Source organism: Rhinatrema bivittatum, chromosome 19 (genome assembly GCF_901001135.1).
Source record: "Rhinatrema bivittatum chromosome 19, aRhiBiv1.1, whole genome shotgun sequence".
Lineage (NCBI taxonomy): Eukaryota > Metazoa > Chordata > Amphibia > Gymnophiona > Rhinatrematidae > Rhinatrema > Rhinatrema bivittatum.
Window position 1 is genome coordinate 26,634,371 of NC_042633.1, and position 19,344 is coordinate 26,653,714.

The window sequence follows — 19,344 nt, forward strand, 5'->3', positions numbered from 1 at the left end:
CTCTGTTTCTCTTGCTTTCTATCACTAATTCTTATCTTTCTCACTTTTGCATGTTCTTGTACTGCTTTCTCTTCTTTTCTATCATTGATTCTTATCTTTCTCTTTCTCTCACAAGTTCTCATGCTGTATCTCTGTTTTTCTTCTTTTCTATTGCTGATCCTTATCTTTTTTCTCTCTCGTGTTCTCATGCAAGATCAGTTTTACATTTTTGATCGATTTCTTCTTCTTGAATGTTTTAATGCCACATGTTTCTTTTGCTTTCTATCACTAATTCTTATATTTCTCTCTCTCACATGTTGTTGTACTGCATCTTTCTCTTCTTTTCTATCACTGATTCTTATGTTTCTCTCTTTCTCTCACAATTTCTCATGCTGCAACTGTTTCTCTTTTCTGTCACTGACTTATTTTTCTCTCACATGTTCTGATGCTGAATGTCTGTTTCTCTTGCTTTTTATCACTAACTCTTATTTTTCTCTTCTCACTCTCCTGCAGATTCTCATGCTGCATCTTTTTCTCTTTCTTTCTATCACAGACTCTTGTATTATCTTTATCTTTCATGTTCTTTCTATATTTATGTTTATCTTGTTTTTTATCAATCATTCTTATCTTTCTCTCTCTCCCATGTTCTCATTCTGCATCTCTGATTCTCTTGCTTTCTTTCACTGATATCTTTTTCTCTCTCTTACATCTGTTTGCTGCATCTGTTTCTCTTGTTCTCTGTCAGTGACCCTTATTTCTCTCTCTTGCATGTTCTCTACTTGCATCTGTTTCCTTTCACTGATTCTGTTTCCTTTCACTGATTCTTATCTGTCTTTCTCACATGTTCTCATGCTATATGTTTTTATTGATTTATAACACTGACTCTTATTTTTCTCTGTCTTGCATGTTCTCAAGCTGCATTGGTTTTTTCTTGCTTTCTGTCTTATCTTTCTCTCTCTTGCATGTTCTCATGCTGCATCTGTTTCTCTTCCTTTGAAACACTGATTCTTATCTTTCTGTTTCTCTCTCATGTTCTCACTGCATCTGTTTCTCTTGCTTTCTATCACTAATTCTTATCTTTCTCTCTCACATGTTCTCATGCTGCACCTTTATCTCTTGATTCACAACACATGACTTATTTTTCTCTCTCCTTTGCATGATTTATGCTGCATTTCTGTTTCTCTTGTTTTCTGTCAGTGGATTCTTGTATCTCTCTTGCATGTTCTCATGCTACATCTCTGATTTTGTTTTCTATCACTTATTCTTAGCTTTCTTTTTCTCCTGCATGTTCTCATGCTGCATCTGTTTCTCATCTTTCTTTCCCTCTCATATTCTTGCCAGGTTCTTATGGCCTGGATTGGCCACTGTTGGAAACAGGATGCTGGGCTTGATGGACCCTTGGTCTGACCCAGTATGGCATTTTCTTATGTTTCTTATGTATTGTTTTCTATCATTAATTCTTATCCTTCTTTCTCACCCCATATTCCTATCCTGCATCTGTTTCTTTTGTTTATCTTATCTTTCCCTCCCTTATGTTCTCATGCTGCATCTCTTTTTATCTTGTCTTCCAACTTATCTTTAACTCCCTCAATGTCCTCATGCTGCATCTCTGTGTCTCTTGTTTTCTATCACTAATTCTTAGCTTTCTCTCTCACATATTCTCATGCTACATCTATTTTTCTTGTTTTCTATCTTTGTTTCCCTTACATGGTTTCATGCTGCATCTCTGTTTCTCTTGATTTGTATCACTAATTCTTATATTTCTCTCACTCACTCTCTCTTGCATGTTCTCAGACTGCATTTCTATTTCTCTTGTTTTCAATCAATAATTATATTTTTTCTCTCACTCTCTTGTGCATGTTCTCAAGTTGCATCTTTGTTTCCCTTGATTTGAATCACTGTGCCACATATTCTCATGCTGCATCCTTCTTCAATGATACTTATTTTTTCTCTCTCATATTCTCATGCTGAATCTTTTTCTGTTATATTTCTCTCCCTCACATGTTCTCAGGCTGCATCTTTTCTTTTGCCTTGTTTCTGTTACGATTCCTCTCATTGCTGTGCCACGAGAGGCCTCTCACCTTTTCTCTGGAGGCCGCACCGAAGCTGGGGCCTTGCCTGGACAGTCTATCCCAGTTTTGCTCCATGGCCTGGAGGCCTCCGTTGCCATCTGGGCCTACCTGAGGTCTGCTCTGCTTCCTCCTTGACTTTCTGGTTTGGGCCTCGCCCCTTCTTCCTAAGGGGTCAGTCCGCAGCTCTTCTCTTTAGTTATAGGGCCAGCCGGATGTGGCCCATCTAAATTCCTCCCAGGGAGTTGCCTGCTTCCTGCTCTGTAAAAGGACTTCTCTTTCAGTTCTGCTTGGCCTTGCATTGGAGTTACTTGCTCCTGGATGTCTCACCTTCCAGTGTGCCGTCAGGCCTTCATTCTTCGTTGGAGCTCCATGTCTCGTCTTGATGTCAGTGATCCCGTCCTGATGTTCCTCGCCTGTTCCTGATGTCCTGTACCCCAGGTTCCTCATCGCCTGCTTTCCTGGCATGCCATGTCGTGGTCCGTGACCAGCCCATGGGTAGTGGCTGTGTAGGGCGCTCATGGTACAAGACCATCTTCACCTGTGCAGTACAAGCCTCCGGAAGGCTTCTGCTTCAGCCCTGAGTTGTCTTTGAATCCTTGCTTGCTTCCGTCCCGGTCTTCGGAGTTCCTTGCATTGCATCCTTCCATGCCAAAGACTCTGACTGAACCTATGCCATTCCAGCATGGTCCGCGACAAACCTAGGATGGGCTGTGTAGGGTGCGCCTTGGTACAGGCTTCTACCGAATCTTCGCCATGTTCCAGTTTTCATCTATTCCACACCTCGTCTAGAGCCTGCTTCGCATTCAAGCATGGTCCGCGACCAGCCCATGGGTAGTCGCTGTGTAGGGGCGCACTGCGTCACAGTCTTAACCCAGTACTTGATCTTGCTCCTGAATACTTTTGCCTGCAGTACCTTGCTTCTGAACCTTCGTCCAAAATCCTTGCACGAGTCTTCGTCTGCACACCCAAGTGAGCCTTCGTCTAGAGTCTCTATGTTCCAGAGCCTTCGTCTGCCCTCGTCATTCTGCATCTTGTCATTCCTTGTGGCAGGTCTGAAAGGGCTGGGAACTGTCGGAGGACTGTTCAATAACCAACACCATGTGTTGGCCCCAGAAGCATGCAGGTCCGGCAGAGGGTCAGACCGTCCGTCTCCACCCATGCTGGGACACGCCTCGCCAACCCTCGGTGCTGCCTTGGAGTTCTCTGGTGTCGTGCCGAGGCCCAAGGGCACACAATCCCCTCAAGATGGGATTGCTCTCCTAGCGCTCCCCTTCTGTAACAGTTTCTCTGATTCTTATATTTCTCTCTTGTTCTCTCTCATGTTCTTGTGCTGCATCTGTTACTCTTGCTTTCCTTCACTTATTCTTCTTCTTCTCTCTTTCTCACTTGTTCTCATGCTGCATCTGTTTCTCTTGTTTTCTATCTTATCTTTCTCTCCCTTATATGTTCTCATGATACATCTGTTTCTCTTGTTCTCCATCACTGATTTTTATTTTTCTCTCTCATACTGCTTCTCTTTCTCTTTCTCTTGCTTTATATCACTGATTCTAATCTTTCTATCTCTCTCATACATGTTCTCATGCTGCATCTCTGTTTCTCTTGCCCTCTATCACTGATTATCTTTCTCTCATGCTCACATGTTCTCTTGCAGTATAACTTTTTATCTTGTTTTCTATCTTATCTTTTTCTCCCTCATTTGTGCTCATGCTCTATTTCTCTCATTTTCTATCACTAATTCTTCTCTTCCTTTCTCATGCTGCATCTGTTTCTCATATTTTCTATCACTGATTCCTAGACTTCTTTCTATCTCTCTTGTATGTTCTCATGCAGCATCTTTTTTTCTAGGTTTCTATCACTGATTCTTATCTTTCTTTCTCCTGCATGTTCTCATGATGCTTATCTGTTTCTTTTGCTTTCTACTAATGATTCTCAATTTTCTCTTTATCTCTCTTGTATGTTCTTATGCTGTCTCCGTTTCTCTTGTTTTCTATCATTGATTGTTATGTTTCTCTCTCATACATGTTCTCATTCTCCATCTCTGTTTCTTTTGCTTTCTAACACTGATTCTTATTTTTCTCTGTGTTGCATATTCTTGTACTGCATCTTTGTTTCTGTTTTCCATCACTATCTTTCTCTCTTGCATTTTCCCATGCTGTATCTTTTTTTCTCTTATTTTCTATCACTGATTCTTATTGCTCATAGAAACATAGAAATGACTGCAGGTAAGGAACAAATGGTCCATCCAGTCTGCACAGTAAGCTTATGGTAGTGTCTGCTGTGCCGTGTAGGTTACCTCATGCTTATCAGTTTCCCAGACCATAAAAGTCAGGATTCTTGTTGGTTGCTGTTTGAATCCAATTCTCTGTTATGCTTTGCCATTGAAGCAGAGAGCAATGTTTGAGTTGCATCAAAGTATCAGTCTTATTGGTTAAGGGTAATAACCACTGCATCAGCAAGTTACCCACATACTTGTTTCCCCAGACGGTAAAAGTTGGAGCCCTCATTGGTTGCTATACAAATCCAGTTCCCCTTTTCACCCTACTGTTGAAGCAGAGAGCAATGATGGAGTTGCATCAACAGTATTAAGGTTTATTGGTTAAGGGTAATAACCACCACACCATCAAGTTACCCCCATGCACTCTTTTCTTCATTTCCATCTTTTAGCCTTTACGGATTCACAGTATTTATCCCATGTCCTTTTGAATTCTTTCACTGTTTTTGTCTTCACCACCTCCTCCAGAAGGGCAATCCAGGCATCCACCACCCTCTCCATGAAGAAATATTTTCCAACGTTGGTTCTGAGACATCCTCCCTGGAGTTTCATTTCATTACCTCATGCTATATCTGTTTCTCTTTCTTTCTAACACAGATGATTATTGTTCTCTCTTTATCTCACATGTTTGCTGTATCTGGTTCTATTGTTTTCTATCACTGATTCTTTTCTTTCCCTCTCTCGCTCTCACAAGTTCTCATGCTGCATCTCTGTTTCTCTTGTTTTATATCACTGGTTCTTATAATCTTTCTCTCTCGCATGTTGTCATGCTGCATCTTGCTTCTTAAGTTTTACTCTTTCTTTTCGCACTTTTTCTTTGCTGCATCTTTAATTCTCTTGTTTTCTATTATTGATTCTTATCTTTATATCTCTCTAGCAACTTCTCATGCTGAATCTGTTTCTCTTGTTTTCTATCACTGATCTTATCTTTCTCTTTCACTCTCATTCTTATGCTGTATCTTTTTCTCTTGCTTTCTATTAATGATGTTACAGTCCCAGGCCGCACTCCAGTCCCCCTCCCTACCTCTGAGCCGCTCCGAACAGCCACGACATTCTTGAGGCCTGTTCAGGCCTGGCTGGCTCCTTCTTGTGGTGCTCCCTCTGTGAGGGAGACGCCACCGACGTTCTCCGGCGGGCCCTGCCCCCTAGGTGCGAGCGCGCATGCAGGGGCTTTACATTTAAAGGGGCCAGCGCGAGAAAGATGGCTCCACCCCCTGGAGGACATCAGATGCCGACAGGGATTTAAACCCTGCAGCTTGACTTACACCTTGCCTTGCAATGAGGTTCTCTCTTTCTGAGGTTGCTAGTTGCTGTCTTTGGTCCTTGATCCTGCGTGTCCCTCATTCCTGCTCCAGCCCATCCCTGCCTGCTCCTGTTCCTGGCTCCTGACTTCGGCTCATCCTCTGGTATCCTGCTTGCTGCCTGTCTCGACCCTTGGTTCATCATTGGTCTCTGCTGTCTTCCACCTGCCCTGTTCCACGTCCTGCCTGTCTGCTGCCTGTCTTGATCCGGACTGCTCTGTCTTCACTCCTTCTGGGAGACCTCGCCTAAGTCCAAGCGGCTCAGGTCCTCAAGGGCTCCTCCCGGGAGGATCTCGGGCTTCCAGTGGTGAAGATTCGGTTGTTCTCCTGACTTGATCCGCCTCCCGGCTATGACCTCCGCTGTGGGCCTTCTCACAGTGTGCCTTCATCATCCCAAGCCGGCTCAAGGGTCCACGAACTCAACAGTTTGCAAGGCCATGGACCCGACGGACCTTGCCGGCTTTCAGACCATCCCCGGTATCGCCCAACGGCTACAACAGCAGCAACTGCTTAGATGTCCTGACGGCGACAGTAGAGAGACTGGCAAGCCGTTTGGATTCCACACCCCCGGTAGCACCTCCTGCTTCCGTTTCGATGCCTAGCCCCGGACCTGCGGCCTCCATGCAGCTCCGCCCAGGTACTCTGGTGACACCAAACAGTGCCGTGGGCTCCTTAACCAATGTTACGTACGGTTTACATTACTACCAACACAGTTTCCGTCGGATCTGGTGAAAACCACCTGTATCATATCCTTGTTGGATGGGAAGGCTCTGGGCCTCGCCACTATGGGAACTTAGTGATCCTATCCTTGGAAACTTGCAACAATTTGTGTCTACATTTAAACAGATCTTCAATGAGCCAGCTCGTAAATCCACAGCAGTTGCCGAATTGTTGCGGCTACGCCAAGGCTCTCGTTCTCTTGCCGAATACGCGGTCGAATTCCGCACATTGGCAACCGAACTAGACTGGAGGGAGGGCAGTCTCCATGGTATATTCTTGGAAGGATTGTCCTCGCGCTTAAGGATGAGCTAGTGGCAAGGGACCTTCCAGATGACCTAGACGACATGATAGACCTGGCAGGAAGGGTCGACCGCCGACTCCAACAATGATTCTGAGAAGGGAGATCAGTCTGAAGACCAGTTAACCTAGCACCCACATTCTCTCTACCTATGTCTTCTTCCTCCACTTCTTCGGGCAGCCAAGGGGTGGAGCCTATGCAGTTGGGGCGAAGCTCTCTTTCTCAGGAGGAACGGAGACATCGACGCTCGCTAGGCCTCTGCGGGAACAAGGGGCACTTCCTAGCCCAATGTGGTGAATGGCCAGAAAACGCCAGGACCTAGGTATCATCGGGGAGCTGACCCTAGGTAGGTCCAATCCCGCTCCTCAATCTACCGTACCGGTTACCCTCGAATACCCTGGTAGTTCCTTCACCACGTTGGCTTTCCTTGACTCTGGAGCCAGAGGAAACTTTATTCTCGCCGACCTCGTTCGGCAATTACAGCTTGCCGTACTACCTCATTTCCCTCCACACCAAATCTCTTCAATTCACGGAACTCCCCTCCTGGGGAACATCTCTACCAGCACTAAGCCTCAAACTCTTCGCACTGGTCTCCTGCACACCAAAGAAATCTCATTCCTTGTACTAGAGAAGGCCATTCATCCTATTGTCTTGGGCCTACCTTCTGTCCAGAAACACTCTCCAGTTATCCACTGGGATACCCTCCAAATCGCATCCTGGAGCCCATCCTGTTTTGCTTCCTGCTTGGCCACTGTTCCGTGCCCCTGTGTCCCGCTCTTGTCCACATCTCTGACCATACCCAGACACTATCTGGACTACATGGACGTTTTCTCTAAAGAAAAGGCTGAACTCCTCCCAGAACATCGGCCCTTTGATTGCGCCATAGATTTGCTGCCGGTTATACACCCCCTAGGGGGCATGTATATCCCTTATCACTTCCTGAAACCCAAGCTATGTCCAACTACATCCAAGAAAACTTAGATCGTGGCTTCATCCGACCGTCCACGTCTTCCACTAGAGCCGGATTCTGCGAGGGAGATGTCGCCGACGTTCTCCGGTGGGCCCCGCCCCCTAGGCGAAAGGGACCAGTGTGGGAAAGATGGCACCGCCCCCGGAAGGACGTCAGACGCCGGCAGGGATTTAAACCCTGCAGCTTGACTTACACCTTGCCTTGCAACAAGGTTCTCTCTTTCTGAGTTTGCTAGTTGCTATCTTCGGTCCTTGATCCTGCGTGTCCCTCGTTCCTGCTCAGCCCATCCCTGCCTGCTCCTGTTCCTGGCTCGTCTTCCCGGCTCCTGACTTCGGCTCGTCCTCTGGTATCCTGCTTGCTGCCTGTCTCGACCCTTGGCTCGTCATTGGTCTCTGCTGTCTGCCGCCTGCCCTGACTCCTGGTCTGTTCCACATCCTGCCTGTCTGCTGCCTGTCTTGATCTGGACTGCTCCGTCTTCACTCCTTCCGGGAGACCTCGCCTAAGTCCAAGCGGCTCGGGTCCTCACGGGCTCCTCGTGGGGGGACCTCGGGCTTCTAGTGGTGAAGTTACTGTTGGTCCCTTGGCTCCAACCTCTCCTCTGCTTCACAACATCAGGACAACTCTTCGGACTCTCATCTTCAGGAGACCGCATATAAGTCCAAGCGGCTCGGATCCTGAAGGGCTCCTCCCAGGAGGATCTCGGGCTTCCAGTGGTGAAGATTCAGTTGTTCTCCTGACTTGATCCGCCTCCCGGCTACGACCTCCTCTGTGGGCCTTCTCACAGTGCGCCTTCATCATCCTTAGCCGGCTCAAGGGTCCACGAACTCAACAAATGATTCCTAATTTTCTCCCTCTCTCTCATATTTTCTCATGCTGCATCTGTTTCTCTTTTTTTTCTATCACTAATTCATATCTCTCTCACACATGAATGTATGATGCATTATTTATTTTATCTGAGTTCATGATTTTATTTTGAACATGTTTTTTTTTATGAATGTTTATGTTTTTTTTATTCATCGCCTAAGACCTTTTAAGTGTTAGGCGATTCATAGATTTTAATAAATGTAAATGTTCCCATTCTGCATGTTTCTCTTGTTTTATATCACTGACCCTTTACTTTCTCTCTCTCTCATGTTCTCATGCTGCATCTCTATTTATCTTTTTTTCTATCACTGACCCTTATCTTTCTCTCTCATGTACTCATACTGCATCTCCTCTTTTCTATCACTGATTTTTATCTTTTGCTCTCTCTCCCTCACTTGTTCTCATGCTGCATCTTTATCTTGCTATCACTGATTCTTATTTTTTCTCTCTCTCCCTCACATGTTCTCATGTTGCTTCTCTGTTTATCTCACTTTCTATCTTTGATTCTTATATTTCTCTCTTGTATGCTCTCATGCTGCAACTCTTTCTCTTGCTCTCTATCACTGAAATTTATCTTTGTTTCTCTTTTGTTCTCATGTAGTGTTATGGTTATCGATGTTTGGGTGGATCCTTGGACACTGTGGCAGCTGACCACGCCCAGGGGGGGCAGTCCTGTGAGGGACCACAGTGTCAGGCTAGACTCTGGACACACAAACACAGATTTGAATCTTTTATTAAATAGTTTTGGAAACCACCAAAGGTGGCAGTAGTGAGTAGTGGATGTTGAGCCCGGCTGGGCAGGTCTCCCACGGAACGCTGGAACAGCGAATCCTCTGCTAGGCTGTGCTGTAGTGGAAAGAGACTGAGAGTTATGAGTACACAATGAGAAGCATTCAGAGTCCCAGGTAGAATTAGGAGAAGCTCCAAGACAGGGAGAGTAGGCTCTCGAGGAGCAAGTACCTGATCCCTTAGAGCAGAGAGACTCAACTGTATTGTACTCGCGTAGCAGTAACAGAGATTCCACTAGACGAGAGGTCTGGCACCGGAACAGAGGGCAGGCCCTTGAGGAGTGAGTACCTGATCCCTTAGAGCAGGGAGACTCAACTGTATTGTACTCGCGTAGCAGTAACAGAGATTCCACTAGACGAGAGGTCTGGCACTGGAACAGAGCGCAGGCCCTTGAGGAGCGAGTACCTGGTTCCAGTGAAGCAGTACTGTGGAATAGATGGTAGTTGTATTCACAGATGAAACTGTTAGTGAAGTCTTCCGAGTAGAAAGGTTTGAAGATGCAGGCAGCGACTCAGGGAACATGGGCCCTCGGAGTGAGTACCGGTTTCCTGATAGCACCTGAAAGAAGCAGAAGAGGCCCCCGAGGAGCGGGTACCCCGTTAGCAACCCCGAAGGGTGTAAGAGTTCCAGATAGTGCTAGAGTGGCAGAGCAGCTTCGGGACGGACAGCGAATCCCATCCGTAAGGTTACAATTGCTAACTCGATGAGCTAGCAAATACTGTAGGCTTAAATATCCGGGCAGCGTGACGTCATATCAGGGGGACGCCCCTGAGGTTCGTGCCAATGTGGAAATAAAGATGAGGGCGGCGTGCGCGCGCACCCTAAGGTAGCTTGGAGGAGCATGGTGGGAGGCAGCACCAAAGCCGGTCCGGGGGCGCCAGAGAGGATGGCAAACAGACGCCGCGGCAGCTAGTAGTCCGAGGTGAGCGGGAGCCGCAAATCGTGAGAGGTAGGCGGGGCGAAGCAGTCGAAGACCGACGGTCGCAACATGTAGCACCAGTTTTACTTTTTCTATCACTGATTTCTCTCTCACATGTTCTCATGCATCATCTTTTTCTCTTCTTTTCTATCGCTGATTCTTATCTCTCACTTTCTCTCACATGTTCTCATGCTGCATCATTTTCTCCTGCCTTCTATCCGATTCCTAGCTTTCTTTTTCACATTTTGCTGCATCTTTTTCTCTTATTTTGTCACTGATTCTTATCTTTCTGTTTTGCATGTTCTCATGCTGCATCTCTGTTTCTATTGTTTTCTATCACTGATTCTTTCTCTTTTTTCTCTGCCACGTTCTAATGCTGCATTTGTTTCTCTTGTTTTCTATTTTCTCTCTCCCTCCCTCAAAAGTTCTCATGCTGCAACTGTTTCCCTTGCTTTATCACTGATTCTTATCTTGTTTTCTCTCACTTGTTCTCATATTGCATTGGTTTTACTTATTCTATCACTGATTTCTTTCTCTTGCATGTTCTCATTCTGCTTCTCTGTTTCTCTTGTTTTCTATCACCAATTATTCTTTCTCTTGAATATTCTCATACTGCATTTTTCTCTTGCTTCCTATCAATGATTCTTAACTTTCTGTCTCTCTCTCTCATCTGCTGAATCTCTTTCTCTTCCTTTCTATCACTGATTCTTATCATTCTCCCTTGTATGCTCTCATGTTACATCTCTATTTTTCTTGCTTTTTGATTATTTTTTTCTCTTGCATATTCTCATGCTGTATCTGTTTCTCTTGCTTTCTATCACAGATTCTTATCTTTCTCTCTCGCATATGTTCTCATGCTGAATCTTTTTTTCTTGCTTTCTATCACTGACTCTTATTTGTGTTTCTCACACTCCTTCAGGTTCTCATACTGCATCTTTTTCTCTTCCTATCACCGATACTTGTTTATTATCTGTCTCTCTCTCTCTCACGTTCTCATGTATTTATCTTGTTTTCTGTTACTGATTCTTATATTTCTCTTTCTCTATTGTATGTTTATTTATTTATTTATTATTTAAGTTTTTTATATACCAACATTCAAGACAGTGGTCCCATCATGCTGGTTCACAAGAAACAGGGGTGAAATTATAATAAACTTTACCATTTAAACAATAGTGCAGAAAAGCAGTTACATATAACAAGGAAAACAATAACTTGGAATGAGAAGGGAAATGAAGATTAGAAAGTTATATATATGTATAAATAACATTGTGAGAGGTGGCTATTAACGCTAATACTAGCGGAGCTTGTTGCATGAAGGGAGTTAGATGGGGTTGGAGTTAGGAAAGGCCTGCGTGAACAGCCACGTTTTGAGTCTTTTCTTGAATGTTGAGATGTTGGGTTCCATTCTAAGATCCGGGGGAATGGAGTTCCATAATGTTGGACCGGCTGTGGAGAATGCCCGATCTCTAAGCGTGATGTGTCTGGTAGTCTTGGCTGGAGGTACTTGAAGTGATCCTTTGTAAGCATCTCTTGTCGGTCTTGTGGAATGGTGTAATCGGAGGGGAATATGGAGATCGATTGGGGCTAATTGATGGATGTTTTTGAAAATGGTGAGAATGGCCTTGTAGATTATTCTGAAGTGGATGGGCAGCCAATGGAGGTCCATCAAGATAGGTGTTATGTGTTCTCTTCTCCTGGTGTTGGTGAGTATACGGGCGGAGGCGTTTTGTACCATTTGTAATGGTTTGGTGTGTGATGAAGGGAGACCAAGCATGATGGTGTTGCAATAGTCCAGCTTTGCGAAAATGATTGATTGTAGGATCGTTCTGAAGTCATGTGTGTGGAAGAGAGGTCGTATTCTTTTCAGCACTTGGAGCTTGTAAAAGCAGTCTCTAGCGGTTTTGTTGATGTTAGCTTTCAGGTTTAGGTGATTGTCAATTTGAACTCCTAGATCTCTCACTTGTGTAGTGCTTGGTACTGTAGGATGAGTGTATGTGATGGAGCTGTTTTCTGGAGTGATGAGTAGAAGTTCCGTTTTTGATGAATTTAGTATCAGGTTGAGACTTGTAAGAAGTTGTTTGATATTTTGGAGGCAGGATTCCCAGTGCAACATTGTTTTTGCGAGCGATTCTTCGATGGGGATCAGGACCTGAATATCGTCAGCGTAGAGAAAATGTTTGAGATTGAGGTCAGTGAGAAGTTTACATAAGGGTAACAGATAAATGTTAAACAAGGTAGGAGACAGGGATGAGCCCTGAGGGACTCCTACGGCTGCGGGGTGTAGAGAGGATTCTTTATTATGAATCTTGACCTTATAACCTCTGTTGCTGAGGAAGGTTCTGAACCATGATAGGGCAGTGCCTGAGATACCTATGGCTGATAATTGGTTGATGAGAAGGGAGTGATTGACTGTATCAAATGCAGACGAGAGGTCGAGTAGTATCAGAAGGAAGGCTTGTCCTTTGTCTAAGCCTAGGATGATGTGGTCAGTCATAGAGATGAGGAGGGCTTCCGTGCTTAAGGTTTTACGGAATCCGTATTGTGATGGAAATAGAAGGTTGTTGTCTTCAATGTGGTTTGAGAGTCGTGAGTTTACCAATTTTTCCATTATCTTGGCTATGAATGGGAGGTTAGCTATCGGTCTGAAATTGTTAGGATCGTTTGGGTCGAGATTTGGTTTTTTGAGAAGGGGTTTGAGTGAGGCAAGTTTGAGGTTGTCCAGATAGAGTCCTTGTGTGAGGGAGCAATTTATGATGTCTGCCAGGGATTTGGAGATAGATTCTGGAATTCCTAGTAGTAGTTTGGTTGGGATGTGATCCGAGGGGTGAGAGGATGGTTTCATTTTCCTTAGAATTCCTTGGATCTCAGCGGATGAAGTTGTGTCAAGTTCTTCTAACCGAGTGTAGTTGATTGAGGGTTGAGGAGTGGTTAGTGGAACGGTGGGGTTCGTGGGGAGCTGCGATAGGAGAGTATTGATTTTGTTGTTGAAGAAAAGAGCAAGTTCTTCTGCTTTTGATTGAGCTTGGTCATATGTAATCTCTTGTTGGTTTACTTGTGTGAGGTTGGCTACATAGCTGAAGAGGGCTTTGGCATCAAAAACAAGGTCGTGTATCTTCGAGGCGTAGTAGTCCCTCTTGGATCTTAGGGTGCTTGATTTGTATTGATGCAGAGATGATTTGTAGATTGAAAGGGTGATGGTTCCTGGGTTTTTGCGCCATTTAGCCTCATTTTGTCTTAGTTGGAGTTTGAGATTTCTTAATTCTGCTGAGAACCATGGCTGTCTTTTGGAGGAATTCTGGTGTGGTTTTTTTGTAATAAGAGGGCACAGCTTGTTGGCTATAGTTTCGGTGATTGTGTTCCATGATCGAAGTGCTGCGTTCGGATCTGTAAGGTCCAGTTGGTGGAGTAGTGGAGATAGGTGATTATTAAGGTCTTCTGGGGAGCAAGTTTTCCTGTATTTGAAGGAGGGCAAAGGAATGCAAGCCGGGTTGGTATCTTTTATAGAGAATGAAGTAGTTATGAGATAGTGATCTGACCACGGGACCTTTGTGCAATTAGGTATAGATACTGGCTTGATTGCAGTGTTAACGAAGATCAGGTCTAAAGTGTGGCCGGCTTTGTGGGTAGGTTTATTAACTATTTGAGTGAAGCCTCAACAGATATATCATGTTCTCATGATATATCTGTTTCTCTTCTTTGCTTTCACTGATTCTTATCTTTCTATCTCTCTCTAGTATATTCTGATGCATCTATTTCTTTTTTAATCACTGATTCTTATCTTTTTCTCTGTCTTGTATGTTCTAGTGCTCCATCTCTGTTTCCCTTGCCTTTCTCTCCCACACATGCTCTCATGCTGCATATCTGTTTTGTTTCTATCACTGATTCTTATATTTCTCTCTGTCACATGTTCTCATGCTGCATCTGTTTCTCTTGCTTTTTGTTACTCATTCTTAACTTTCTCTCTCTCTCTCATATTCTCATGGTGCAGTTCTATCACTGATTCTTATCTTTCTCTCTCTCATGTTCACATGCATGTATTTCTGTTTTCTATCACTGATTCTCTATTGCATGTTTTCATGCTGCATCTCTGTTCTCTTGTTTTTATTGATTCCTACCTTTCTATTTCTCACATATGTTCTTATGCTGCATATGTTTCCCATGCTTTCTATTAATGATTCTTAACTTTTTCTCTCTCACACACATGTTCTTATGCTGTTTCTGTTTCTATTGTTTTCTATCACTGATTCTTAAATGTCTTTCTCTCACATGTTTTCATGCTGTCAAGGTCACAGGGAATACCTCGGGTATTAATGACAGGCAGCCTCTTACCTTTTAAATCATTACCATTATAGCATAGAAGCATGCAGCCAGAAGCCTCTGAAATATATCCTGGTTTAACCACCAGTAACACACAGATAGCTAATAAAGAAATTATACATTTTCTTTGAAATTCACTGCTAGGAGACAAAGTGATATTTCCTCTATATTATAAGTCAACAGATAGAAAAGCTGGAAAACCCAGACAGCAGACCAAAATGGAATGTTTTTGTGAGTTGTTAGGTTATTATGGGTTACCAGAAAAGGAAAACAACAAGTTTAATGTTTACAAGTTCAGTGCTTGTAAACAATGAAGTTTTCTTTGTAAGCAAATTGTTATGATTTGTCATAATAGATAAGGCAACAATTTTAATGTTTATAAGTTCAGAACTTACAAACAATGTATGTTTGTAAGTCAGAACCCATAAACAAGGCTTGTTTATAAGTTAGAACTAATAAGAGAGTTTTTTATAAGCTGGAACTTATAAACAATTGCATGTAGCAAGATAGCCAGACAAGAAGTCTGGGCTTACAACCAGCTATGCACAACTAGACAATGTTAAAGATAAATACTAAGCCAATAAATGTAAATATCACACTCCAAAGGAGTAAATGCAAAAATGCAGATGAAAGTTATAATTTAAGGAGTCTTTGTTTATAAGTTTGTGAGTCTATAAGCCACTAAATTTGTACAAATTAAAAGGTGGACACATCAGGAGATAGCAGTCTGAGACCTGGTATTAGTCTGTATGGGTGAGTCTAACCATTTTATTTTCTTTCTGTATCCTTCTTAGAAATGACTTGATCAATTTTACTCATAAAGAATATATGAGCAATTTACTCATATATAATAATCAAGCTTATTATTTTACTTATTCTTTTGTCTGATTACTGTGTTTCTCTGTCTTTATAAATAATTATTGTTCTCACTAATACATTATCTCTTAGGAGCAATGATGTGTTACTCTTATATGACATGGGGTTCTGGGGAGAGGGAGTGACCTAAAGGTATACTCCCTGTTAATGATTGCCTCACTCAGAACTACCTGACAGAGTATGAACCCGATGCAATTGGCACCCCAGATGGGACAACTCAATTACCAGACAAATTAAGGGGCTCTCTTTTACAAAAACCTTAGGTACATAAATAGGGTAAGACTAAGCCCTACACAATTGCACAAGCATTTAGGGGTTGTCAAGCTTTCCAAGTAGAAGCAATTATGCAGGGTTATCCAGTAATAGCAGATGGAGAGAATGTTACTTTTAGAATCCAACATGGGGGGTGAGGTCCAGGTGAATGATATTTAACTATTGAAGTACGTACCTTTAATACCAATCAACAACACCCCATCCAATTACCAATATCAACTTGGAGGATAGTTGATGTAGCAATAAATAGGCATGTTTCCAAAATTATTACTGCTATAGCACTGGCTGTATCAGGCTGGATAGGAGGAACTTTAGATTTTTCTGCTTTTATCAATAGGCAACCAATCTATGAGGATTTGCCAGGGAACCCTGGACACCAGGGGATTCCTTTCCAGAAGAATATTCCCCAGGTACAATAGTGGAGGTAGCTAATTTGAATGCTATCCAATGCAGAATTGAAATTGCATTAATTAGAAGTCTTATAGGAGATATGATGAGGGCCACTCCTACAGCCACAATGAGACCCACTTCTGGACTGGCTGTAATAGCTACATTATCAATAACACAGATAAGGGCTGTGATTGGATCAACACCCATTAATGTTAGGGATATTGCTTATGGCTAAGAAGGAAAATTGCTGAAATTAAAGGAGTGGTGAGTGAAAATAATCCAGATATAAAGCAGAGAATGGTCAATGTACTGGTTCCCAACTCATGTGTACTGTCTCTAGTAGAGGCTGCTACATGGGAAACAGCAATGTCAGCCCTATATATCAAGTCAATGGGTGCAGGCCCTATTTCCAGGCTTGAGGACATGTTGAGAACAATATATCAGAAGAATGGGCTGGTCATAGCCTTCAATATGAGCCTAATATTTACCCATGGAAGCTTTGGAATAGTTTGGGATATACTTGGAAGTATTATAACTTCTTTGCATTAGTGGCAGAGGTGAACAGGAGAGTAGAGGAAAGCAGAATATACCGAACAGATCCTTGCAGAAGTAGTCTGTATTTTAGGCTTTGATCCTTTGGGCCATACCTATGGTAAAGGATCTGGGGATGAGCAAGGAAATAATAGGGGACATACTAATCAGCGTAGAAGGTGGAATCAGTGGCAGAGTGTAAGGCAGAATGAGCCTAGTGACCTATAGCTTAGCGATGCCTGACCTAGAGAGAGCAGACCACAAGGAGAGGGTACATCTGAAATGAAACCAATACAGAGGTATGATCTTCACTCTAGAGTGTGTGCCCCTCAGCGGTATGGCGGAGATCCTGGGTACCAGCCTTCACCATACAGGCATTATCCAGATAGTCATCCCCCAGAAAACCAATTTAGTTTTCAACAGCCAGCTTCTTCAGGTCCAAGTCAAACCAAACCATCCCCGAAGATAGGCCCAAAGATAACCCCAAAGACTGACGGTGAAGAATAATAGATTGTGCTATGAACATGCTTATTTGTAAATATGGGAGCCACTTGGCCTCAGGACATTATGATACAATGGAAGAAATTACTTGTTTTCCCCATCATTGGCTTAAAGAAGAGACCCCAGTGGAATATCTCCACCATAAATGGGACACAATTGACAGATGTATATTTGTTCACGTGTCACCTAGATGGATAGAAAAGGTATATTTAGATGATAGATATAGATGAAGAAGAACCTCTTATTTCCTTTCAAGATGTCCTGTGGTACAAAATGCAGAAGGTACCTTCGTTACAACTCACTATTCATATTAATGTTGAAGAACAAATCAAAAGACTGATTAATAACTCTGATTTTTCTTCTAATGCCCAGCAGAGCCGGAAAGAGCTATTATACTTATATACGGACTTGTTATAATCCTGGGAACATCAGGTAGGACATTGAAAGATCAAACGTATTCATATAGTCACAGCAACAGAGTTACCTAAGAAACAAAACCAATTTAAAGTGAATCACTAAGCCATACCTGTTATACAAAACATTATTGATGATTTAATCACACAGGGGGTCTTGATCCAAAAATTCAGCCCTATGAATACTAGTTTCTTTCCAGTTCCCAAGCCAGATGGGCCCTGAAGATTGGTTTTAGATTATCGAGAAGTAAAGAGGGTAACACCTTTGATAAGTGCAAAAAATTGTCATTCCAATAGTATTTTGTTGCAGCTGCCATAGTATACCTACAAAACTACACTGGACTAGTCTAACTGGTTTTGGGCCATACCAATTACAGTTGAAAGTCAGTGGTTAACAGCCTTTACTTGGGGAGGGGCTCAATATGTTTGGATGTGTTTGCTTTAGGGGGGGGCGGGGTTTAACTCCCCAGCTATTTTTTCAGCAGACCTGGCAAACCCATTGAAGCACCTTCCTAACATTCTCTTTATGTAGATGATAACTATATTATTGATCACATTGAAAATTAACATTTGAACTCTTTAATGAAGGTATGATCAATTTTAAGAGAGGCTGGATATATTGTCTTCCTTAAGAAATCTTCCATAGGGAAACATATGGTAGAGTTTCTGGGCTTTACCGTTTCAGAGGAAGGTCCTGGTCTCCCACTGGATTTAAAGAGAAATTACTTCAACTTAAATCTCCTACTACAATGAAGCAATTAAAATCTATAGTAGGAGTTTTAAAGTTTGGTAGAAGTTTTGTACAAGATTTTTCAGAAAAGAGTGCACCTCTCTATAAAATTTTAACAGATGCTAAGCAAGGACCACTAATTAAATGGACTTTCAAAAGTGCAAGCATGTTTTAATTCCCTGATAGATGATTTAAATCAGGTGGCTGTGCTCTCTGAACATGATCCTTCCCAAGCATTACATATGGTAGCATATATCTCAGGCACAGCTGTATATATACGTTTCCAGACCCATGATACTGAATCACTGGTGCAATTTGCTTCATGGTTATTTACACTAGCTGAGAAAAAGTTTACCCTGGTAGAGAAACTAACGGCTGCAATTTTTAAAGGAATCTTGAAGGGAAGAGATCAAGCACATGGACAGAAGATATTTATCTATTCTCTCTTAGTCTCCTACCTGTTTGCAATGCCAACGAACCTGAGACCAAAACATAGAAATGACGGCAGAAGAAGACCAAATGGCCCATCCAGTCTGCCCAGTAAGCCACGCACTTTATCTATTTTTTTTCCCTTTTTCTCTCTCCCATCTGTTACTATTGGCTTCCAGTACCCTCCAGCCCTAACTCCCCTCCACCCTACCACCAATCTAGAGAGCAGCTCCGTATCTGCATCCAAGTGACATCCAGCTCAATTAGGGGAAGCAACTGCTGCAACAAGCAGGCCACACCCTTGCCCCAAACTCTTACCCACCCCTGTTTTTATTTTTTTGTTTGTTTATTTATTTATTTATTTTGAGATAGCAGCCCTCCATCCTTCCGCTCCGTGAAGGTGGAACACTAACTACTGGCCACTGGCATCCTGCTCCGTGAATGCCTCTGTGGCTACTGCCGCTCCGTGCAGTGTTGAATGCCTCTGTGGCTACTGCCGCTTCGTGCAGTGTTTGAATGCCTCTGTGGCTACTGCCGCTCCGTGCAGTGTTTTGCTGTCTCCACTTTATTCACGCCCTCTAGACTTGATGGATCCACAGTGTTTATCCCATGCCCCTTTGAAGTCATTCACAGTTTTAGACTTCACCACTTCCTCCGGAAGGGCATTCCAGGCATCCACCACCCTTTCCGTGAAGAAATA

General features: G+C 43.1%; 1 protein-coding gene across 1 annotated transcript in view; it reads left to right on the plus strand.

The window, feature by feature from the left end:
* LOC115080308 overlaps positions 1–3,707 on the plus strand; it is an 8,489-nt gene extending 4,782 nt beyond the window's left edge. Inside the window, exon 3 of the mRNA XM_029584459.1 lies at positions 3,703–3,707. Within this exon, the coding sequence (XP_029440319.1) occupies positions 3,703–3,707 (5 nt within the window). The remainder of the gene's footprint in view (positions 1–3,702) is intronic.
* Positions 3,708–19,344: the final 15,637 nt, after the last annotated feature.